General features: G+C 44.5%; 1 protein-coding gene across 3 annotated transcripts in view; it reads right to left on the reverse strand.

The window, feature by feature from the left end:
- The window catches only part of LOC121679664 (coronin-1C), a 29,414-nt gene extending 6,733 nt beyond the window's left edge, over positions 1 to 22,681 (reverse strand). The window contains exons 1-6 of one of the 3 annotated variants that reach the window (XM_042058557.1): positions 19,446 to 22,681; positions 12,962 to 13,161; positions 5,931 to 6,053; positions 1,933 to 2,062; positions 1,106 to 1,287; positions 577 to 696 (exon numbers count right to left, since the gene is read on the reverse strand). In XM_042058557.1, coding sequence (XP_041914491.1) covers positions 577 to 696; positions 1,106 to 1,287; positions 1,933 to 2,062; positions 5,931 to 6,053; positions 12,962 to 13,161; positions 19,446 to 22,488 — 3,798 coding nt within the window. In that variant the 5' untranslated portion in view covers positions 22,489 to 22,681. Of the gene's footprint in view, positions 1 to 576; positions 697 to 1,105; positions 1,288 to 1,932; positions 2,063 to 5,930; positions 6,054 to 12,961; positions 13,236 to 18,422; positions 18,585 to 19,445 lie in introns of those variants that run through there. The other 2 variants (XM_042058559.1, XM_042058558.1) reach the window with 2 other exon arrangements.
- Positions 22,682 to 25,714: the final 3,033 nt, after the last annotated feature.

The raw sequence follows: 25,714 nt of genomic DNA on the forward strand, positions 1-25,714 counted from the left end.
TGCGAACAGACAATGGACGTCACATACAAAAAATAAAGCCCCAGCCTACCTTACCTACCTACCACGATTTCTGCAGACAATATACAGTTTAGGTGCCAACCTAAGGACTAACGTTTCGACGTTAGTCCTTATGTTGGCACCTGAATAATAAAAACTACTAAAATCCAACATCTTTGTCGCTCTGGTGAACTCTCTCTCTCTCTCTCTCTCACACTGGATTCAGTCCTCTCCCGTCGATGCGCTAGATGTGACCCGCAGTAGCGCGGAGGTACATTTGTTTTTCTAAATATACAGTTCAGGTCAGGACCATTGAAATTGAAAATTAACAGGTGGGCAATGATATGAATCTGCATAACCTCACGATATGGATATCGTGCTACCTTCACCGAACAACATTACATTATCACTTTGAGTCAATTTTTTTATTATTTTTATTTCATTATTCAATAACACTGTCTCTGATGTGTGAATGGGTGTTTAGTTTCATTTCATATATATTTTCTACAATCACAAAATTTCTCCTTTAAGGAATTCGGCATCTCTCAGATGGCGAGGTGTTCTGGGGGTGGGGCTTACCGGGTTCCAGAGTGCCAGCTGCCTCTCGCTCATGCGGCTGAATCCTGTGGTGAAGACGTTCCCGTCCGCCAGGAAAATGGCTCTCATAGGCCGAGCTCCTTCGTGGGCCTTGTCTTTCTCCTGCCAATCATATGCCACAGCAGTCGGTCAGTGGTGTGTCCATCAAAGTCATTCATTATCTTTCTGTGTGTGTGTGTGTGTGTGTGTGTGTGTGTGTGTGTGTGTGTGTGTGTGTGTGTGTGTGTGTGTGTGTGTGTGTGTGTGTGTGTGTACACCCACAGTTTCAGATCCGTCGGTGTGTTTGTGTATTCATATCCACCTTTTCAGATCAGTGTGTGTGTGTGTGTGTGAGAGTACACACCCACTTTTTCAGATCAATCAGTGTGTGTGTATTCATATCCACTTTCCAGATTAATCAATATGTGTACAGTTTCAGATTAGTCAGTGTGTGTGCGTGTATTCATATCCACTTTTCCAGATCAATTAGTGTGTGTGTGTGAGACTGCATGTGTGCGTGCTGTGCACTTACGGCGACGATCTGCTCCTTCCGGGGGTCGATGACGCGCACTTTCTTGTCTTTGCAAGCGGTGCAGATGAGACTACCATTGCGGCTCCAGCTCACGCTGAAGATGACGTCGGGGTGCATTTCGTCCAGCGTGATCAGCGACTCGCCCGTCCCCACATTCCAGATCATGATCACGTTGTCGCAGCCTGACAACAAAACAAACAAGCAAACAAGCAAGTCAACCATCCGTCATACGCTCATCTCCTTGCCTTTGCTGATGGACAAGTGCAGCAAAGTTCTTCAACAGTAAAGGTTTGGATGCCTTACAAGTCAAAATAGTCTGCTTTGCCTGAAGTAAGATACAGGTAGTCTTAATATGGTAACTGCCTGAGCGTTGCCTAGTAGCATCCATAATACCAATGATGTTTTGCACATTTGAGCACATGCCAAGATCATTTTCCTTCATTTGAAACATATAGGCTTTCCATATCTAGTCAGAAGATAATTTTAGATATTTTGTGGGTATCTATTCTAAGTGTGCAAGCAAACCTTCAAACAATCGGGACCAAAGTAAACCTGACGTAATGTATCCACGAAGTCAGACACAGATTTCATACTACAAAAACTTCAAACATTAAACTTTAATACTGTTCTCTGTACAAAATCTGTCCGCAATTTCTTTCCAGTGGTTACACTGGTAGAGGTACTAACCAAAATCATGGTCTCCATGTCCCGTGAGCACACAAACTGATTTATAAATATTGTTACTATGTATTTAAACCTCAAAAAAACATCTGCTTTGATACTTAGACATGAATAATTGGGACGGTGCATGCTTGCTGCTCACATACCGGCACTGAGTAGGACGTTTCGGGCGGTTGGGTGCCATGTGACGATGCCCACTCTCTTGGAGTGCCCCTCCAGCACCACCACGGGCTCTGCCATGGCAATGGTGAGGCCGTTCTCAGGGATCTGCCACACCTGAAACACACAAGACACTCACATCACGCTCAGTCTATGTCTATGTCTATGACGACGACGACGACAACAGCAACAACTTTTAAGCACCTTTCAAGATACCCAAGGTCACATTACAAAAGGAGGGGTACCGGAGGGAGGTTACAGATATCCCTCTCTATCTTCAAAAACCTCCTGAAGACCCAACTCTTCTGACAGTACCGCCTCTCTAAGCACTGCTATCAGCTGGCTTAATCTAGCACTTACCACTACCTTCTTCCCCATCCTGACTATCCCTCTTCTCTCTCTCCACCAACTTCGCTTGGACTGCTATTCTATTCTATGCGAGTAGTACCTATTGCTGCACTAACAATATCCTAGTGGCACTGTACCTTTGTTGTACCTTGATAGTTGGAAGTGGCTTTGCATAGAAGCGTCAGCTAAATGACTAAATGTAAATGTAGAGGCCTCATTGAACAGATGTGTTTTGAGGTGCTTTTTGAACAAGCCCAGGGAGGGGGCACTGCGAGTGTAAGATTGTTCTATAGAGTATATGTTCTATAGAGTATATGTTCCATATGGGACGTCTGTACCCAGGTTATGTGCTCAACATTGACCGTGGTAATTCTATCCTATCCTACATGACATTCATTTAAAAAACAAAAAAATAATAGGTATTAATGTTTGTTTTTTTTAACTGATAAAATTACTTTTAGTACATAATGACAAAACAATATTGTGAAGGCGCACATTTGACAAACACATTTTTGTAAGGAAGCTGTGATGTAAACAATGCAAACAGTTGTGCATGGTTTCTGGAGTCATAGGAATACGTAGTTGCAATATTAAGCCTGCAGGTGGCAGCAAAAACTTACAGCCACTACTAATGCTTACTGGGATGACCACATTGCTTGGGTGTGATCATGCCCATATTTATCAACCAATTCACGGAGGCACAGAGAAGAATCAGAAGGAACTTGGTTAGTTTTCTTGTTGCATGGTTGACCAGTGTGAAGAATCAGTGGCCTGATACGTCGAAGTATCATGTGATTTGTGTGTTGATATCGATGCTTGGAAATTGGACTAAATTTCTTAATTTGCACCAACTACTTACTGTATGTGTTTCCTCACCTACATTCTGTCTGCATTATGGGATTGTGTCTGATGCCCTGCACACAACATGGCGTCTATGTGATTTTGAAAACACATTTTACAAAATGTGTTCACACACCCGACAGAGGACAGAGTGATCCAGATTGGCTTTTATTCTACAGCTGCTCTGGCTGATCACATTATATTCTAATAACGCCGCATGTTACGCACATTTAAACCTATTATTAACGTCCGTTTTCCTTGTTTGTGACCATATCTGGATGCATTGGCAACTCCATGTTCGGGGCTGCCGTATGCACAACCTAAACGACAAGAGTGAAAGTAGTCAATACGTTTACTTGTTTAGGGTGCAAATAACTGAACACCCGAGTAGTACCGTACACATAACGGCCTCTGCAACCACCACATGCTGATGCAAAACGCAGAAAAATGAAAGAGTGTCTTTTACGACATTCTTTCCGTATGGCTCACTTGACATCTCAAATGTCTGATTGTCAAAGCAAGCCTCCTGGCCAAATAAGGAGGCAAGGGGTCGGTGAAGTCCGTGCTCCTAAGGCAATGAATGACTCTCACATGGGCCTTATCCAATCAGGCCGGGCCAAGCAGCTACACGTCTGTCCAGCATCTTAAGTGATGGACTGATAAGTCGAACGTTAGTTTAGCCAGTCTAGTCTATGTGACAGTTGTAATTGCACTGAAAATCATTTCTGAATGAGATCTTATCAGTAAATTGCAGGTTTTTTTTAAATTTTTTATAGGAGACAAGCAAATAATTCACAGGGTGTAAAAATACTAAATAATAAACTTTGACACCACTGCCTGCACTCCTTTTTTAAAGATGGTTATGGACATATGGACATATATGGACATATATGGACATTATGAAAATAGTTGTGAGTAAGATAAGCTGATGGTAAGCAAGGTGTTTAGAATATTGCGCCTGAACATTCCAGAGTTGACGCGCCCATGATTGTGAAGTCAAAGTCCTCGCCTGTGCTTTGCGTCACATACGTGCATTAACACATTTCCTAATAAGTCCAACTGTGCTTAAAACAGGAGGAGGAGGAGGAGGTGTGTGTGTGTGTGTGTGTGTGTGTGTGTGTGTGGGGGGGGGGGGTCATGTGTAGAATGAAGAAAAACAGTTGGAAATAGTTGACAAAACTATATAGTGCAGATATTGGGACAGTACTAACCATCGAAAAGTGGGCACTACGGATGTAAGTGCTCAGTGCACACTAGCAGTGTACGAAGCGAAGTATGCGGTTTGGGATGCAGCCTTTGTTAGGCAAAAAAATAGCATAAAATTAGCATTTTCATCAGCTTGCATTATTGTTCAATGCTACTCAACACAGTAATGCGTGTGCTGTGCTAATGGAATGAATCACCTGTGTCCGCAGATCAGAGCTATCAATGTATTGGTTTTAGTGATATGCCAAGGTTGGCGGCATTTAAAAAGAAATCAAAACGATGCCCACTCAGGAACACATCAAGAAACAGTCATCTTACTGTGCACCTGTGCGTGTTTGTGAAAAAATCCCCCTACATTTGTGTAAAATCCTGTTTTAAAATCTGTAACCTGTGATGGATTACACTATATTCTCTCTGCCTAACCAGCGAATACATTGAATTGAAGTGTTTTTGATGACTGACTGAATTACAACCATCCTGCACAAATCGCATCACGCATGAACAGAAAAGTTAAAAAGTTAACGCCCCAATAAATGCCAAAAATGCCCCTGAAAATGGACATGCCTCCAGAGTAGGGGATAGAATGGTGTCATCCAATTACCGCTTGATAACAAAGAAGATGATTTAATTTCAGACACACGTGTGCATCCAGGGGTCTTGTCTAAGTAAAGGCGCAAACCAAGACCGAAAAATCCTCTGAGCTTAGGGATTCAAAACTACCACTTGGTTTTGAAAAGATAATAATAGATAACAATGACAAGCTTATTCCAGATTGATGTTGTTAAGTTGCTTTTCATAACACAGCAGAGAAGAGGAGGAGGGACTAAAAGGGCTATTGGAGAGGGAGAACCCCCCCAACGGCCAAATACTGCGTTATTAACATTAGCAGTGTCATTGGAAGTGAAACTAAATCCCTGTGAATCTGAGCCACTCCAGGATTTAACAGGCTCTTACTTGGCCCAGGCTACATACACCTGAGCATCAGGTTTCCTGGAAATCGGGCCAGTGTTTTTTGTATAATCCTGCACAGACAGACAAACAAACAAACAAACAAACCACAACGCAAACATATCCTCCTAGGTGGAGGTGATTTCTGAAATTACTGCCTGATGAGTAAGAGACTCATTTCAGATAGGTGTAGTTAAGTTGTTTACCCATAATGATTGTACAAAGTACAAATAAAAACTCTGGGAAATTGGGCAAGATAAGTGACTTTCTGATCGTTCTGTGGTAATGACACTTACCGTGACTGTCATCTGATGAATAGTCTCCAGATTAAAAGGGGGAAGAAATTCAAACTTGCTAACAAAAGGAAGTGAATTTCTGACAGATTTGTGGTTAAAAAAAAAACCAAACCATAACTGTACAGTGACTACAGTCATCGGAAGAGTCACTGGTAACATTAGCGCTTGCTAACAAAAGGAAGTGAATTTCTGATGTGGTGTGTGTGGCGAGACCGCATACCATGTGCAGTCATCGGAATAGTCAATGGGGGAGAAACTAGTGCTTGCCAACAAAAGAAAGTGAATTTCTGACAGGTGTGTGTGTGTGTGTGTGTGTGTGTGTGCGTGTGTATGGTGAGGAAACTTACCATGACTGTGCAGTCCTCTGAGCCACTGGCGATGACGTGGTCGTTGTGTGGGCACCAGTCGATGTCCAGCACAGGGCCTGTGTGCCCGCATACGGTGGGGTAGGCCTTATCAATACGCCCAGACTGGAGGGAGGGAGAAACACAATTTAACTCATATACTTTCAAAACAATTCCAATTGTAAACTGTCACAAGGGCACTTCAGAGGGGTTAGGATTGCACACCACAATAAACCCTTTGAGACTAAAGAGGACTCCAAAAACAAGGTTTGCAGCATTATGTTATGACAATTGTGTTTTTGTGACATTTGATAAATCATTTGTACAGAGCTTCATGGATGTGACTTGTTTCTGAAAGATTGTAACAGGAAGTGAAAAACTTCCCCCCCAAAATAAAGTGCTTTACATAGACAGCCTAAAAAAGAATGAGAAAATTCTATATTAATGAACACCATGTTCCACCTGAAGATCTCAGAAACTAAACAGTATGACCTCAAACTCTATGAGGGCTTTACAGCCAATCACGGCACAGTGAGCGGAAAAATTCTTATCCAATCACGGTGCTTTGTGGTGACATGAGCAGTCTAGAGGTTTGTGCGCTTCGCTGGGCATTTTCAGTCAAGAGCCAGCGCAGGAAACGGGTGCGTCCCCACTTCATTCCGCTCCTTCTCCACTACATAATCTATTCATTACGTTCGAGATCGCCACCTGACTCGAGCGAAAAAGCACACAATGGGTGCCAAGTGTTTTCAATTACCCCGACGACGGTGATCTGTGCCGCTCGGAATCCAGAGCATTCAGAGCCCAGCGGAAGCCAAGACCATTCCAAGCTGCATTCTTTATGCAAATGAACGTGACCTCACCCAGACAGTGCTGCCCTGGGGCTGTCACTCTGGCTGTTGTCAAGGTAACCATATGTCAAAAGGGACAGAGGGTGGGGGGGATTGATGGGGACAAACATGAGGCTCACAGGTGTGCTGGTGGAGGCTGAGCTCCTGTTCAGCCCATGCAGAAAACAGGAAAGATGGACGAACGAAGATACTGCTCAAAGGGGCATGTAATGTGCTGCCTGGCATTTGAAAGGTAGAAAGAACAGCAAACACTGACTGCCTATAAAACAGTGATTTCAATCTCTTCATTGTAGATGCATAAAGATTAAACAGTATCGAAAAAAAAAAAAAAAGTTTACACAGTTTGAAACACACTTCACATCCGCTTTTACCTCCTTATCAAAAGAAACAAAGCAAAACCAAAGAAACAAAAATCTCCTTCTTCCCCCTATACTCATCAGAAGTGAGTGTGCAAGCGAGCAGTAGCTGAAAGAGGAAGTGGCAGCTCTGGACAGGACACAGACGTGTGGGGATGAGGCAGAGCGCGCGCACACACACACACACACACACACACACACACACACACACACACACACACACACACACACACACACACACACACACACACACACACACACAGACACAGACACACAAAAAGAGACTTCCTGAATCCGGGTGAAGTGTTGGCGGCAGGGGGGAGAGTGCACGGAGAAAGATGAGGAATTCTGGATAAGGAATTCTGTTCTGCTGGATAAGAGGAAACAGGATGGGACTTGGGAGTGTGTGGATAGTGGCAGCGTGGGCTCCAGTGTGGAGAGTGGGTGCTGGAGGTGGTGTTTGGGGGGTGGGGGGGTGGAGCCTCTACAGTTGGAGAGCTGGAGGGCATTGTCAAATTCACGGCCACAGTCATAAACTGGAAAAGACCCAGCAACATGGTGGAGGCCTCGCTTAAGTTGCTAAAGCTGTTCCGAGAAAGGTGGTGAAGATTACAGCTTGAAAGGATCTATTAGTAGAGCATGATGCTAGCAGAGCCAGGCTTTTATTCGCTGGAGGTTCAAATAACATGTGGCCAGAAAATGTGGCCCATACTTCCTCCCACTTCAAGTTATTTATTTTTTAACTAAATTAATCCGTATCATCAGGAATCATGCACACAAAAAAAGAGGCTTTGCACCATATTTATCTACTAACTCATTTCCATCTGCAGTCCCTGGCCAGGTGATTACTTTGGATAATGCAAAATCAAAATCAAATTTTACATCATGTGGAGGTAAAATCTAACCCTACTGCTTGTGTCTGCTCTGGACTGGAGTCCTATAACTTAACTAAATGTAGATGCAGATACCTGGAGCACAAAGTGACAGAAGTGACGTGTGGAATTAAAAGGCCATAAGGTCAACCGCGTGGGAACAAAAGGAATGAAATGAGAAGTCACCACAGGACTGGAGAAGTGACTCTGATCAGTCGGAGAGTACTGACCACACACATACAAGCACATGATGAGGGCCAGAGGGGCTCTGATATTCACACAAAACCTAGGCATGCAGAAAGGCCACACACACACACTCACACTCCCGTTCTCTTTGACACACAGGCTCGATCACTCACTCTCATACACACACACACACACAGCTTCCCTCTCACCCCGTCACTGCTGACCACATAGCGAGCCACTCTGAAATTCCCACCCTGGCCAGAGGGACGGACGGACGGACACACACACACACACACACACACACACACACCAACCGGGAGAGGTGCAGCAGGCAGAAGAGAACACTCAGGGTAACGAGAGATTTCACGCTTGACTGGACATTAGGAGGGACATAAGTGCTTATGGCACGGACCCTAATGTATATTAATGACCTTTGAAGGGGCGTAGGGGGTGGAGACTGCCTCCGTCTGATTAATGCTGCCTGTGATTGGTTTTGACCAGCTGAATCAGAGAGGGTTACAGGGGAGTAATCAAGGATCTTTGGCTGAATGGTGCCATTGGATCACAGGCAGGAAGGAATCTGGTGATCTCACAATGGCAAATGGTGCCATTACAGTACCGAAGCCATGACGTAGCGTTGTCAAGGCAGCAAGTTCACTGGATCTAAACAAATCAATCTCACCATAGCGGTGGCTTTCTTAATCTATTTCAATAATTTTACAACGTTTCTAAGATGTTAGTATATTTTTTTACACTGTAGGAATCACATACTACAACATATATTCAACACGGTCAAATTTGTGACTACAGAGTTTTATTTTAGCATGGGTTTCCTCCGTAAAAGAGATGTACATGTAACTACAGCATGCAGTTAAAATCCTTAAATTCACGTATGCGTTTTGGCTTTATTTTTTTGGCAAAAAACGTCACTCTTTACAGCCTCCAGTCTTTGAGAAGATGTGAAATATCCACTGTTTCTTTCGATTACATGTGCCAGGGAATCCGTGTTATGTGGCTAAGCTGCTGCCTAGCAGGAAAAAACTAAATTTAAACGGATATAGCCGACATTTAAAACAATTTATTAGCTAGAAATGATGCCACATGTCTACATTCAAAGCTATTAGTACCGAAGTGTGACGTAGCGTTTCCATGACGGCAGAATCACTGGATCTAAACAAACTTTCGAAGTGGCTTAAATAGCAATGAATGTAGACATGTGGCATCATTTCTAGCTAATAAATTGTTTTAAATGTAGGCTATAGCCATATAAATGTGTTTTACCTGGTAGGCAGCAGCTCTGCTTTAACCCTCTCTGTCAGTACTCTTTTGGATCACAGAGAATAAGGAATCTGGTGATCTCACAATGGGATATGGTGCCATTGGATTACGGGCAGTAAGGAATCTGCGAATCTCAAAATGGGAATGGGAGTCACCAGCAGAGCCTTATGGAGAGATATACAGCTCTGGTCACTACCATAGATAGGCCAGCAGGAATATCCACAGTCTAAATGCATCATGGGATCATCGCCGTCCTAGGTCCTTATGAGGCTTTCTCTTGCAAAAACCTGCTTTTCTGGAATGGAGTTTGGTTTAGCTCGACTCCTCTACAAGCACCTAATGCCCTCAGTGACACCAGAGCAGGGAAAAGATAACAGTGTCTGGTTTGTTGCCAACACAAAAGCAAGTTGTCACCTAACCTCACACATGCCTGCTGCTTACTGTATAACTGTCTCCAGTCGGCTCTGACAGCTCGTCTGCCAAGCAGACATACACAGACACTCACACACAAGCACATTAACAAAAACAAAAAAAGTTTACAGACATAAGCGACCCCAACAGCTGTGCGATCGCTTGCCAAGGAATTCGTGGGGACCAGCTGAGGTCACTGAAACAACAGCACCGCTCCCCCTTTTCCGAAACAAAGGTCACATCCTGTCACTAATGAAACATGGCCCTATTGCTGCGGCCTACTGTCGCCACGGAGATCTTTATACCTGATAGCCCAGATTATCTAAACAAACTGTTGTCATAGCGGCCGGGCTGTTGTTTTTATTATTATTGGGCACGATGATGGGCCGTCGGGAGGAAGGAGGGTGAATGGGGCTGAGTCTGGAGAAATAAGATTCCACTGATGCGTGGCTCGCTGCGCAGGGGCCCCCTAATGCGCTACCCGCTGCAGAGAGGCCTCTGTGTTCCTCTGTGAGGTCGCGGACAGAGAAGAAGCCTTTCAACTTGTGGGGTCAAGTTGACAGTGCACGGTGTAAAAAGTCTGTTTAAAGCATTGTGATTGTAACAGTGTCAACGCATAGATTATCTGTCCACTCCTGCAGTCCAGTCCAATACTTCAGAGACTATTTGTTTTATGGGGTTTATGTATATTTAAATAGTTATTATCAGAAATCCTTCAAAGGCCATCAGGCTCTGGAATTTGTGCTTTGAAAAACACTTAAAATGTTATTACTTAACAGAGTCTGTGTCTGTGCAACAATGATTAACTTTTAATAGCAGTTCAGGTAGCCCTGAGATGAGCATTGCAGCCCTGTGCAACTAGGTCATCCATGCAGTGTCATTCTCTGCTCACTGTGTGGATGTCATTGACTCATGCAAGTGGCTCATTGATTGCCCACTGTATAGCTATGAACAATACACCTCCAATGTTTACACAAAAAATACAAATAAATAGATGAAAAATGAAGACAAATTTTGAAAATATGAATGAATGAAAACAAATGCTTAAGACGAGTTTATTTGAAAGCAAAAGCATTAAGAGCTAATCAATGTAAGGATCAATTAACCTAATCCCCGCCTCTGGCTCGTGTGTGCGTTAGATAACCGTCAGCTGAGGGTGTGTACTGCCACACCGGGCCAAAAACAAGATAAAACAAGACTAAACGCCTCCGAACATATTCACTCATATTGCACAGATCAAATAATGATAATAAAAAAACCCTCAGCCTTGTAGCTAAGAGTAAAAAGACACACTATATTGTTTTACTAGAGGAGAGAGCACACCAGGAAATAATGCAGGAAGTGTGTCAGAGACAACTCAGAGTGATAAAAAAGCCACCACCCCCCTCCCCCCGTGCACCCCACCCACCCACTCCCTCCTCCTTCCCCATATCCCTTCTCCCAATGCAATCTGGAATACCTCTCAGCAGCCTTTTCAAACCCTTCCCCCTTGGTTGCTCACACCCCTATCCCACAATCCACTGGGCAAACAGACGGCCTCCTGGCCAATGGCGCGGCAGCAGGGAGGCGCCCCAGCGAGGCTGATATGCAAAAAGCACTAGAGCACCAAATATGGTCAAATGTGCTGACAGCAGTGGCATGCCCGAGGAGGGCCGAACACAAGGGGATGTTCACGGGACTCTGAAGCCCGCCCGCCCACACACACACACACACACACACACACACACACACACACACCTGACCTTACAGCCCTTCACACTAATATAATATGGGTTTGGTTTGTTGCGGTTTCTTTAGCCTACGTGGGTGAGTGTGCTTACCTACGGAACCTTGGAAACACAGAAAACATTGGGGAAAAAAAAAAAAAAAAGGGGAGGCATCAATGGAAGGCATCAATGTATCTACAAAATAATCCTCCTTTAGAACCTTTTTAAATAGAAATGATGTCAGATGTGCTCTCTTGCTTGCATTTCTCTTCCTTGAAGTCAGTGTATTCACTGCTTTCAACAGAGTTTGAACAACTGCGGTAATGTCTGATGTCTGCTGCTGAACTAATCTATTTGTGTTTGATAGGGGCTTCACAGTGACCTCATCTTTTATACGAGTGCCCAGTCCCTTGTAGAGCAGAGCAAGTTATGGGGGAAAAAAAGGAACTTCCACGAAAAACACAGAACAAACCAAGCTCCATAAGTAGTGGACTCTGTGCAGTAAACACATTGAACAAACACAAGTAAAAACAGAAATCAACTTCACATTCTGGACGTCACAAACATCTGACTCACACATACTTGAAACTTGCTTTGGACCTCATTTCCTAAAAGCATAGTGGAAGCACTACCATCAATAGAGAGGACATCATTTCAAATACTGTCCATATGACCATAATTTCAGGAAATGAAATTAGAATTGAGCTGAACTACAGGTTCCCTCCCAATGCACCATGGGAAATGGTAAACGGACTGCTTTTATACTTCGACTACTTCCACTCCTCCGAACACTCAAAGTTCTTCACAATTCCATGCCTCACATTCTCATGTCATCTTAATGTTGCTGAGTGACATTCAAATTAGTTGACAGTTATATTCAAAATAGGACTCATAATTTTGAATATGACTGTCAACTCATTTGAATGTCACTCAGCAACCATAGGATGACATCAGAAAAATGTGCAGTGGTCTCTTAATTTTTCCCAAAGCTGCACATACATACATATATACACACACATACATATATATATACATACATATATACACACACATATATATATATATATATATATATATATATATATATATATATATATATATATATATATATATATATATATATATATATATATATATATATATATATATATATATATATGCATGCATGCTGCATTCACCAAAAGCGTTGTTGAACAGCTACAATCAATAGAGAGGATATCATTTCAAACACAGTCTCTCTTGAAACCATACTTTTCAGAAACAAACCCTAAAATAGTGGAATTTAGCTACACCATTATGCTGACTCACCTTATTTGTATCTTTAAGCTGACTCACTTCATTATACTATAGAACTATATAATTATGCTGACTCACCTTATGCAGGGGGAGGACAAGGAAGGCGCCTCCTCCACTGGCCTCTACGATGATGGCGACAAACTTGGGGTTGACGGCACAGAAGGAGCTGTCCCAGGTGACGCGCGAGACCCTGATGTCATCGTAGCACTGGTCGTTCTTCACCGCCTGACCGAAGACGTGACGGAACTTGCTTTGCCGCACCACACGCCTCATCATGTCTGCCATTGGTCGGTCGGCCCGAAAAAAGAGAAGAAGAAGAAGAAGAAGAAGAGGAAGAAGAAAAAAAAGCAATCTGATAAGAGAGGGGGAGAAAGGAAGAAGCCATATTTATGGATTTTAAAAACATCTAAATCAATATAGCCTTTAAGTCACCAATCTGGCCTGGTTACAACGCTTTGGTTTTCGGAAATCTGAGCACTGAATGAGCAACATTAAACCACTGGTCAATGGAAGGCCTGCAGCTCTTCCACGGGACTTCACTGTATCACATTTCATCATGATTCCAGCGTTGGAGGCTGTCCATACAGATTTAATTCCACATAAAAGAGATGATCAAAAGCCCTGGCTACAATGCGGTGATCGGACATTAGCTGGTAAGGTAGAGATGGAGAGATTGTCACAATAGACCAGATGAGAAAAATCTGGTGCCACTAACACAGAGCCGGCAAACCCAATCGCGGGGTGCCACCACGAGGCTCTCATTTTCACCACTCCGCCGTTTCCATAACAACCGCTGAAAGACTCTCACTCATGGCTACCTCACTGGTAAAGCTGGGTTTTCAGCACACCAGAGAAAAGGAAGAGAGCTTCACTGGGTGAGTGTAGGGGAAGGGGGGTTAGAGACTCAAAGGGGAGGTTGTTTTCAGTGATACACAAATCAGAAAAGAGGAGACCTCTGCATGGGTGAAATGAAGAAGAACAAGGTCCTGGGTGTGAGCCATCACCAGAAAGGCTTGTGGTAATAAAAAGGCCGAACTTTTCAAAAGCCATTCCTTCTCTGGCAGAAATTAGTGTGTGGTGTGAGTGTGCCGGGCCGAGCCAATATCAGTCCAGCCCTAAATGCACACAGCAACTCAAACTCAACCTCCCAGCATTCCTGAGCCCTTTATTCTCCAGTGGGCAACTCTGGCACTTACAGCCAGTGGCTTAGTCAACGTCTTAAGACAAGTAGTCATGACACGATAAATCAGGTCTATTGCCTCACCAAAGAAGGCTCCATGACGGGACACAGTAAGACTGATGCACCCGAGTAAGACTGCAGCTACTCGGTCTTGCCCTTCTATCTTTCAGGCCACAGAATACCGGTGAGGAATTTTAATTTATGCATGTGCTAGCAGGCTACTTCCATGTTGTTTGTGTGGAGGACATCCTAAGGCGTTAACATATTATTTAATTACCTGGAAGTTAGCAGCCAGTTACATAACAGACACTGTGTACCATCAACTGGCTTTACGGTTGGAGCAGTGACTTGGCCACGTGGACAGTAACTACCCCTGTGGTCGGTCACACCTAAAGCATTTCCTGCCTTATCAGTAAAACGATTCAGTTGTGTCTTCATGTGATATAGCCTCAAGGCAATATCCCTATACCAACACTGAAAACTTTCAGGCAGGGAAAAAATTGAGAATTAAAACAATGGCAACAGTGTAGTCTTAGTCAGAACAGAACAGGACTTAGGACTAAAGGTTTGGGGTTCTACTGCAAGAGGAATTCCTTATCATTTACTCATTTTTTTTTTACTGAAGAGTAGGGCTGCAAGAACAACCAATTGATCAATTGATTAATTATCAAATATTACATTAATTGCCAACTTTTTTGGTAATCGGTTAACCAGTTTGTGTCAACTTCTCTCATTGCTGCCTTTTAAACGTGAATATTTTCAGCTTAACTTATTCTTCTACGACAGTTAAACTGAAAATCTTTGGCGTGTGGACAAAACAAGGCATCTGAGGAGAACATAATTTGGGCCTTTGCTTAACACTGACTGAGCTTTCTTTAAACCGTTTGCAGACATTCACAACTCTGCCCATATTCCTACGTGCCAGACAGAAGAGAAGATTCCCATCACAGATTATAATACTCTTGCTGGTCCTTCCACCAACTGAGCGTGGACTGTCTGTCTGTACAGGAGTCTGTGTGTGTGTGTGTGTGTGTGTGTGTGTGTGTGAGAGATGGCAAAGATCCCAAAGTCTGAAGCAAGCTAGGCTAATAATTCCACATGGATGCTTTTACTACAGCCTGACGTACACAGAACAGAAGCGGACTGGACAACTCAAATGAAGTGTCATTTACAGTCCTTCTTCACACTGTCCAAGCCTGACTGATGCTGCTGCTGCCACACACACACACACACACAGCACAGTGCACAGACTCCTTCTTCCATCTGAACCCACCAAGGAGAAGTGAATCTCGTGACCGAGTGAGAAATGTCTGACATCAAGGGGTCCATATTCCTCACCAGTGTGTTCTCATCAAAACGTACTGTGGCAAACAACACTTAGGCAGTCACCAGCTGATGTCATAATTTTAGTTGAACGTAATATAAGTTGATATAGACACAGTAGGGAGAGAGAAAGCAGTCTCCAATGCAATACAGTAAGAAACTTAAATTGTTTTGTCATTTTGAGTTACCGACAAGACATGCAAGAAAAGTCATTGAAAGACCGTTCTAAAGAGGAACACTTTGCTGAGTGCTGTGTTAGCAGGCTTCGGTCCTTATATGTAATAAAAGTGAACACACAGGGATGACCTTACTTTATTTCTGCAATTCAGTTTTGGTTCCTTTCCATATAGTGATTTGACCACTTAAAACAGGCAACAGTTATCTGTGTTCCCCAGCCCTCTCTATAGAGCAACAACTATAACTCGTGCTCCAGCCTTGGAGCCCTGCTTAGTGCTTATTGTGCTTAATTTCAGTTCAAGCAGCATCCTTCTGACCTAGTTCCTCCAGAAACAGAGGGGAAGATAGACTCGCAACAGTCTTGTCCCTACTGTGCAGAATAACATTTACATTTATTAAATTAGAAAGGGTTTTATTAGCACAAGCTCACACACATAAGGGCAGACCACTGCAGAGAGCTAAAGGAGCAGGCACACCCAGGAGGCATATGCCATCATGGGACATTGAGTAAAAATACAACAATAGCAGCACACACAGATGGTGGTCATACCATGTTGATCAACCCCACCACCTTGGATTAACCACTAAAAACAAACCCAGAAGTACATAGTGATCTCTCGACAGAGATATATGCTACATCTTCATCATTAATCTTTTCCCCTCCCAAATAATCTGCGGTCACGTTTTAGAGTGCTAAGAAAAAGGTCAACGCTGGTGTTCATGCCAGGTCATTCTGTTGCAACTCAGGAATCCAGCTCTTCTCCCTCGGCAGCAAGGTATACCTATACTCAAAGTTTGCTTTGCCCACACCTAGCCAAAGGCTTGCCATGCTGTCAAACAAACCCTTTAGTGTAAAACTGTCACAAAAGGGGATTTTTCGCCAAATGCAATTGTGTTTGGGAAAGCTTTTGGCCACGGACACATCGATATAAGTAGGTAACAGTGAAGAGAAGACGCACGCGTGTGATTTAGTAAGGGATACTTCTCATAGCCAATCTGACACGGAGTGGTTCCAATTAGGCCACCGACCTGTCAGCAGCGTAGACAAATGAAGAGTGAATCCTAAACCAGGACCGAAACCGGAGTCATATGTGATCTAACCACCAACAACCACGACACCACTAATTGGCGTCATTTCAATCAGTCCGAGACAGCTCCGATCATTACGATGTTAACTGGGCGTTTGTTTTGATCGGATGATCCACAGATCGGCAACTTCCTCCAGCATAAACCTCTACAAACACAGGCGTACACCATCTATGGCCTTAGCAACGTTGAGTAAATCAACAAAGGCTTGTAATTAGAAACAAGGATGGTTAAAGGTGTGTCTATGTGATTGCTGATATCAGACTGGTATCTGAAGGTACAGCAAGAACATATTTCAACACTGCTTACAACACAGGACTGCTCGAAACTGGGAAGTTTTGACCAGACAGCCTCGCGTACTGGTTTTAAATGTGCATTGTGGTTAGATCTCATTCAGCACAAACGGTGCACGTCGCTCGCCCATTGTAGCATCTTCTGTACGCCACCAATGATGCAGTTTTACATTTTCATTTAATAAATATTTACATAAAATAAATGTTATTAATTTTGAAGGACATAACAATGCATTGTTTACAAGCCCTTGTCCACAAAACACTAAGCCCTTGTGAAAACAGTAAGTGAGAATATAACAGCAATATCAACACATACGTGAATGAACCCAAGCAGCTAACAGACAATTTATCAATAGCTAATGTTAGCTAGCTGTTGAGTAATGCCTATCCACCTCACCCAGGTCCGAAATAAAATCGTGAAAAGAGGACGTGCGTTTGTAAACCTCAAACTAGTGCACAATTCAGATAGTATATGTATGGATACAGCAATCCACGATATCTACAAAACATAATATTTGAGGTATGTGTGAGGGGCCATTCATTTTTGAGAATACAACCAGTATTCCCACCCTAAAGTCACCGGCGCTGCATTATCAAGGGCTAGCTGGGTTCATTGTGTTCCGAGACAAGTGCTAACTCAAGAAAACATCAATTAACGCATTCATTTACAAACTACATGTTCAATCAAAGTTGGCAGAGAAAAATAGGCTCACACAACCAAGACTGTCTTGTATTTTGGTGTAATTCAAATTGTGCCTGAGTGCAACTTCATCATTTGGACAACATTCCCAACCCTGCTATCCTAGCCTGACCAATTCAACGCTAGCTGGCTAATGCTACAATGGCTGAGTGAAAACCACTGGATATGGAGAAATGCACATCCATATAAGGGTGAAACAAGACTGCTGCCGCCCGGAATATGAAACCAGATTCTGTCGACTACCTATGAAGACGTGGTTTAAACGAAATGTCCCCTATTCAAAATAATGCCCCGTTTCGATCAAAAATGTCGCTTACTGACATTACCATTCCGAGCTAACCGGGCGTTTTTTCTGACGTGGGAAATATGGAGTTTTACTGCCTAGCTAGCTGACTAGCTTGCATTAAGCAACATTATTCCACCGGATACCAGGAAGTAGGAAAAATGCTAACCTATGGCGCTTTTATAAAATGAGATGGGAATCATGAATCTTTATCAATATAAGAGTCGAGATAAACTGAACATATTCAAGCAAGAAAAGATGTAACGTCTATATTATTCCATGACAATGCACTGAAGAGGGTATATGATTTTCTGCTATGGAAAACGTAAATCTGGACACAACCCGCACAACAGAATTAGCCAGCGCCTGGCGGATGTGTGGCTGTTCCACAACTGATGCTAGCTAGCCCGCAGATCATCCAGCTCTCATTAAAACCACCACCGCGCCTAACATTCAGGAGAAATTTTGATTTTTTTCGTTTAGAGCGTATTCCTTACCTCCGTTGATAATATAAAATGTCCCAAGTCAACAAAAGGAATACTTTCGAAACATGAAAATGTTGGCAGTATTCAAAATAAGTCCGTATGGTGTTTGAATTGTCCTGTTGGTACCCGCCCAAGCTCTGGCTTGCTACACTGTTCCTTTCTCCAAGTCAATGAAATGGGGAGAGACGCCCTTTCTCCTCCCATTTACTTGCCCATTCTCCCAGCATCTGTACTGCCCCTCCCTCCCTCAAAATGATATCTAGGCCTAGGATTATTGCATGCTCTGAACATCTTTAGGAGGGAAAACACATCTCTTGTTTAAAAATCAATTAAATTGTCTTTGTCTTGACTTCGGATATTTGCACGGTAGGATCAGTAGGCTAACGTTATTTGCGATTTTATTCTTCTGAAATTGTTCAAATATTCGAAGTTTCTGACTCATATGAAGCAATTAACTGTGCTGAACAGGAGACCCAGCTATTACATATCATAACACATCATATTATGTAACCTAAAATGATTTGACATCAGTTCGTGTGAAGGTTTAGGTAGCCTATTTCACCATTTGACTTGACAGTTGTCCATAGAATGAACAGCCAATGTGTTGGATTCAACACTGATACACTTAAAAAAAAAAAAAAAAAAACGGATGCAATTTTCATTTCATAGCCGTTTGCCTAATTATTTTTCAACTTAATATAAGTTTTTGAAGAACCAGGCAGTTTTGGGCGCTGAATGACAGCATCCTTGTTCAACCGCATCACTGATGAGTTTTTAGAGAAGGAGCGCCCTCTATTGGCAATCTGTCAATACTACCAATGATAACCTTTTCATAATAGTGTCAGGATGCAGTCACAAGTTCAGTTCAGTTCAGTTTGATTTCATCTCCTCAAGATTCACATTGACATATTTCAAGAGATATATAATCAGCACGACATTTAGCACAATACTGTATAGACAAACCTAAAACTTCAACCTAAAACTAGATGACTAAAATATAAAGTATTTATGCAGTATAAAACAAACTTGCTTTACCTTTTTTAGGCGATGACCTCTCCTCACGCGGCTCTGTGGTCTTCTTGGTGACATCAAACGCCTTCTTCATCTGCGACACCTTGAGGCTCGACACCCTCTCCAAACTGACCTCAGGCTTGACCTCAGGCTTGGCCTCGCTACGCTGGGACAGGGAGCGATGGTGCCTGACGTCCTGCTTGAGGTTCGTCTCCTTGATCAGCTCGTGAACGGGCTTGTACCGTCCCACATCATTGAAATCTTCAGCAGCTCTGGTGTCGGTGGGGAGCGTGTGGCTCCTTGCTCTCTCAGCGGCTCTGTGTGGTTTTGGCTCAGGGGCCGTCTCGTTTGGCTCCACCTGCGAGTCGAAGTCGAGGTTGAATCTTTCGCGGGCTCCACATCTCGCCTCGCTCACCTCACTCTGCATGTCGAAGTCGAGACTATCTCTCTCGCGGACTCCGTGTCTCATGTCTCTGGGTTCACTCTGCATGTCAAAGTCGAGATTGTCTCTCTCACTGCCCCTGTGTCTCATTTCACGTAATTCATCCTGCATCATGTTGAGGTCAGTTTCTTCCCTCTCATGCCTCCTGTGCCTCGTCTCCCTTGGGTCACTCTCCATGTCAAACTCTGGCTTGACCTTCTCTCTGGCTCTATGCCTCTTCTCATACTCCCTCTCCCTTCCTCTGGATTCTGACTTTATCCCGTACATTTCACTGTACATATGCATTTCAGGGGGGATCTCTTCATCTTCTACAGGGTAATCGGTTACCTCTACACCTTCAATCTCAAAATTGGAGGTTGGTGGTGATGAGCTTGGTTTGTCTGTCTGGGCATATGGATTCTTTGGTTTCTTTGGCACGGGTGGCGGCGGGCCCTTTGCTCCTTGCTCATACATATACTCCATGGGGTACATGTCTAAATGACGTGACCCCGCTTCGGCACAGACGCCTGCCATTTTTGCCATCATCTCAAAATCTGGTCTGACGTAGTAGATTCTGTCATTGTCTGATGGTGCCAGAATTTCATCGTATCCTGGGTCGTACTCCTCCGTCATGTGCATGTAAGGTGGTACAAACTGTGCATGTGTATCGTCCATTAACAGACTGCGCATGGGATCTGTCGGACTGGTACAGCTGTCGTCCGGAAACGTCTCGAAGGAGTCACGGCGTGCCTGCTTGATGTCGTGGAGGAGGTGGTCGATGTATCGGCTCTTCTCCTCAGGGGCCTTGGGGGAGACAGTGGCACGGGCAGCGGCAGCCTTGATGAAAGGGTTCTTGGGCTTCTTCGGAACGGGTGGAGGAGGCCCCTTGGCTTTGGCTCTTTTCTCTGTAGATGTTTCTTCCTCGGGTTGGGTGGTGGTGTGGGGTTCGTGCTGAGCCTGTGTCATGTTCACTTGAGCCAGTGAGAGTATTTGTGGGGGGGCTGTGACCACAGCAGTTAAACAGAGAGGTCCTCGCTGTCTCTTATTTGTGGCTGTGAGCTGCAATCTCTCGTAGTCTTCGCATTCAAACGGGATGCATTGTGAGATGACAATGTCGCTATCCTCTGACCAGTGCTGCTTATTTGGACGAGAGGAGGCATTGGTGTCTGCTCGTACTGTTGTGGTGCTGTGATTGGCTGATGGATGAGAGTCTGTGTGTCTGCTATTGGTGGACCAACTGGACCCTGCTGCGTGGCTTGACTCCATGGGAGCTCCCTTGGGTGCCTGCTGAACCTTCGGTTTTGGAATGACGGAGGCGATCCCGTGTTTTGGCTTTCGACCCTTCGTTGCGTCCATAGACAGAGTGCCGGACACCTCTTCTTCTGCCCTTTGAATGTCAGCAGCAGCAGCCACGTCAGTGGCAAGCTCTTGGGTTACATCTTTGGGTTGTTCATCAGCTACAAGTGAGGACTGATCTTTTTTACACTCCTCCGTGTCAGTGGCTGCTGCTACTGCTGCCATTTTGGCAGGCTTGTTGCTTTCCATGCACACTGCTTGTCTATCTGACTGGAATGTGCTGGAGGCCTCTGACTCCAAGTTCTCTTCAATCTTCTGACTGGGCCAATTAACATTTTTCTGAGGCAGCGTGTTGTGGCTATTATCAGAGCCGGGATGGCCACCTGCCTCAGCGGTGGCGCAGACCGTGTTGCCTGATGAAGAGCCTGCATTTGGCATCTGACCACGGACTCCTAAGGCATCCTTGTCCTTTGATTGGTCAGTTTGATGAGGCAGCGGTGTTATTTCACCTTTGCCCTGGCTTGAGTTAGAATGCATGTCTCTGTGTTCCATTCCTGGCAGAGTCTTGACCATCTCATCCCCCTGGTCAGACCTAAGGCTGCCATGAGCCCCTGAGCCTCTTTCAGTCTGACGAGCCTTAGTCGTGTCAGTGCCCAGCTTTAAATCCCTGTCTGGATCCGACGCAGTGGAAAGAGCTTGGATGTTTCTAGGTACGCTATCCTGTTTAACCCCCAAGGGATTGTCAGCGTTTTTGTACTCAGTGGCGCCTGAAACATCCAGCAAACCGTCTCGGCGCGGAGGCGCAGAGGGGGGATGCTTATGGTCGCGGACGGGCAGACAGGCAGTCGCTTTGCCCTGCGATGGTGGCAGACCATGTGGCAGTAAAGTACCAATTTGGTCTGTCTTGTCCACGGGAGGTGGGGATGACAGGGATCTATTATCAGTCCTTACCCTGTGACTCGTCCCTGCAGAGGTGCTTGCCTGCCTGTTCTCTGCTGGCCCCCGAATTGCGCTGGAAGAGAGGGCACAGTGCTGGGCGGCATCAATCTTTCTTCCTGTGGCGCCCTGTCGATCCTTAAGATCCACTCTTGTTTGAGGAACATCAGCCGCACTCCCAACTCCCATCTTTTTATCCTCTTTTTCTCCTGGGAGGTTTGATCCTGTGATCTCTGAGAGATGAGTGGGGATTTCTCGGTGGTTCTTGCCCGTGCTCCTATTCTGCCTGTCAGACTGAGATGAGGGGGTGTTTGTTTCAAGCACAACAAAGTCCTCCTCTGCAGAATTGGCTAGATGAGTCTGCCTAGGAGAGTCCATGGCATCTTCACTCTGCGTAGCAATCCTGTGAGCCATGCCCTCTGAGTCAATCAGTTCACTCGCCAACGGCGCCACCACTCCTGACCGTCCCTGATCAGAAGCTGTCGACCTGTCCGCTCGAGCTCTCGTTTTGGCTCTCTCCGTTTGACCTGGGCTCGTCTTGGTGGCAAACTCAACATGCGCTTGGGATTGCGAGCTATGCACCGTTCCCTCCGGCCTCGTCCGAGTGTCTGGTTTCGGAGTGCCGAGTGGAACAGCTTTGCTCTCGCCACTCCTGTCCAACCCCCCCTCTACTTTCCCCCCTCCTACTCCACTCTCGGGGGAGGGATTGTCGCTAGCGTTGAGGTCAGGTCTTACTGGCAGCTCCCTGACTGGCTCTGTCATGGGGTCAGCCCAACAAGCACATCCGTCGCCTGCCGTGTCGGGGGTAGGGGACACCTCTGTCTCGCTGTCGCTGGTGTCCCACTCGGTGCTGTATTCCGACTGGGTGTCATCTTGGCCGTCCGGTGCTCTCTGGTGCGCCTGGCCCTCTCCGTTGAGCCCGCTGGTGCCAGCACCGCTGGTGGGGGAGCCTCCCTCCGTGTTGGACAGCTTGTCCTGCTTCTGCCCCATATCTCCTGTGGAAAACAGACATCAGTGCATGTTCCTGTTCAACCTGTGGCCAGGCTTTAGGACCACCTGACGGTGACATGGGGCTGACATGCCATTAGAGTTTATCTACATCCCCCCACTCTCTGTTTCTCTCTCTCCCACTCTCTCTCTCTCTCTCTCTCTCTCTCTCTACCCTCTCTCTTTCTGCATTTCAGGAATGTAGTGGTGTCTATAATTAAAAAAGGCTCTCACTGTAGTGAGTCAGGGGGCCAAAATGGAAGCAGGACAACTGGAAGAGAAGATCTGTCAATGGGTGCGAAGGTCACATAAAACCAGAAAGGAGAGAGAGAGAGAACTGGGTGAGTATGACTCCAAATATACACAATGGTGCCTAACAGACATGTCTAGCCTGGCTGTGAACCCAAGGTCTGGGCCATCAAGGAAATTATTTCACTTATGGAGGACTGCATATTACGACTGCCACAGAAATGTATAATGAGTCTGGATGACTTGAGTATGAGTACATAAAAGAATGCTAATCTGACCTGCTACTAAGAGTCCTATACCCTAAGATTTATCTCAGGCTTTACAGCCCAAGACTATCACTCAGAAACAAGATGGTTTGCAATTGTTTAAACAAGGAACTATCAAAGGCATATGGATTTTGGAAGGCTAGTCATTGGTTATTTTTATCAGAGGATTTAATAGATTGCCCCCTGTGAGGTCATTCAAAGGCAGAACTCTAAAGACACACCTCTGGAATGTATGTCAAAATGCCACACAGAATTATAAGAGTGGCAAAACACTTCGAATTTTTTTTTTCAACTAATGAAAAAATCTTTTATTTAATTATTTAATAATTTATTTATTTGGAATCCAGAAAATCTGTTGAAATTTCTGTTGAAGACCCTGTGAGACAGCAGATATTCCTCAGTAAGAGACCAAATTATCTGGCATCCTGGTGAATTGAGCATTTGTGTACTGAAAACACTTCACTGAAGTGTTGCCAAGACATAGGCGCCAGCATGTGATACATTCATTCATTTGGGCGGTGGGTGACAAGAGACTGAGGACAGAGAGAGTTGCTGGGGTCCTTGACCCTGTTGGTCTATCCGTCTCATTGCCCCTTGTTCTATTCTAGACCTCAATGGTGTTGAAAAGCTGCTATGACCCATTCTGTGTTTACCATTTGAACCCATTTAGAGGATCTAGAATGGTTATGATTTGAGTCAAAGGTGAAACAAAACTGGCGATACTAAACTGTTTTTTTCCCTACTTGTGACGTGAAGCTCTAAGTACACAATGTTAGATCATAAATCTAAATGGTTATTTTAAGATGTGGGTCTACAGTTTGTCATAATGACAGCAGCTGACGAAAACATAACAACAGTCTGTTGTTAGGCTCCCCCCTACCCTCTCCTTTTGGCATAGGGGTGGCACAAACATATTATAAGATGAACATCCTCCAGTAGATCATAGACTATTGGGGATGGACATTGACTAATGCAAAAGGATAAAATGAAACAATTTTTTTATTTTGTTTTTACATCTTAAAGAGGGCCAGCATGTTGGCTAATTTTCTTCCTGACAAAAGAAGTTGTTCTTTGCCACCTTGTGACAATTTTAGTTGTTATTGGTGCTATATAAGTAAAATTGAATTCAATTCCATTTTTGCAAAGCTTGTCCCTCCCTGACCAAGGAGGAGTTGTTAACTCCTCAAGCAGTCCGTCTTTTTCCAATTCCCTCATTCCCTACGTCCCCTTGACACACACACACACACACACACACACACACACACACACACACACACACACACACTCATCCCCCTCTCCTACATCATGTGAGGACAGAAGTATCTATTACGCAAAGTCACGACAGAGGCAAAACAATCAAGCCAAACAAACCGGGGAGACTCATCTCACATTAATACACATAAACCCTTTCACTGACAAAGTGACTCTCCAGTGCCCATGTTCTGTGACAGGAAATGGATATAGCTGCGCTATTCTCGCACAGACACATAAAACAGGCTGTAAAACAGATCCAAATATCCAAATAGCACTTTTTATTTCTCCGCTGCTTTTTAAATAGTCATGGTGACGGGAGTGACAGGAGAGAGAGAGAAAGAGAGAGAGAGAGAGAGAGAGAGAGAGAGCGAGAGAGAGAGAGACTGTCAGATATAGTGCTGGTTAAACAGGAGAAAAGGCTACGAGTTGAATGCCCATTCTACTGGTTTGTTACACGGTGTGGCTTTCCTGATGGTGATACAACCAGGCACCGATCCTGCACACGTCATGTCAGTCACCCCTGGAGGCCTTAAGTCTCCCTGTCAGTCCTGGGCTAGTGCCCAGTAATCTCCGACGCTAATGATTCTCGCTGAGCAACTTTTTGGACAGCGTGAATGAGCTGCTCTGTGCTTCTGAGAAATGCCTTAACACATCTTACATAATTAGTGTGGCAAATTTGTGTGTGCTCAAAAATCCATCACTAACACATGTTTCTTGATCTCCCTTCACCCTGTTATTATCGGACAACAACTACGCATAACTAAATGCCTCTAGGTGTTTTCCATTGCACGACTGACATCACAGACTACTTTAACAGAAGTCTTTCACATGACACCAATGTTACACTACTACTAATAGTTACACTGTTTCAGCGTGTAGATAGT

Source organism: Alosa sapidissima, chromosome 13 (genome assembly GCF_018492685.1).
Source record: "Alosa sapidissima isolate fAloSap1 chromosome 13, fAloSap1.pri, whole genome shotgun sequence".
Taxonomy (NCBI): Eukaryota; Metazoa; Chordata; class Actinopteri; order Clupeiformes; family Clupeidae; genus Alosa; species Alosa sapidissima.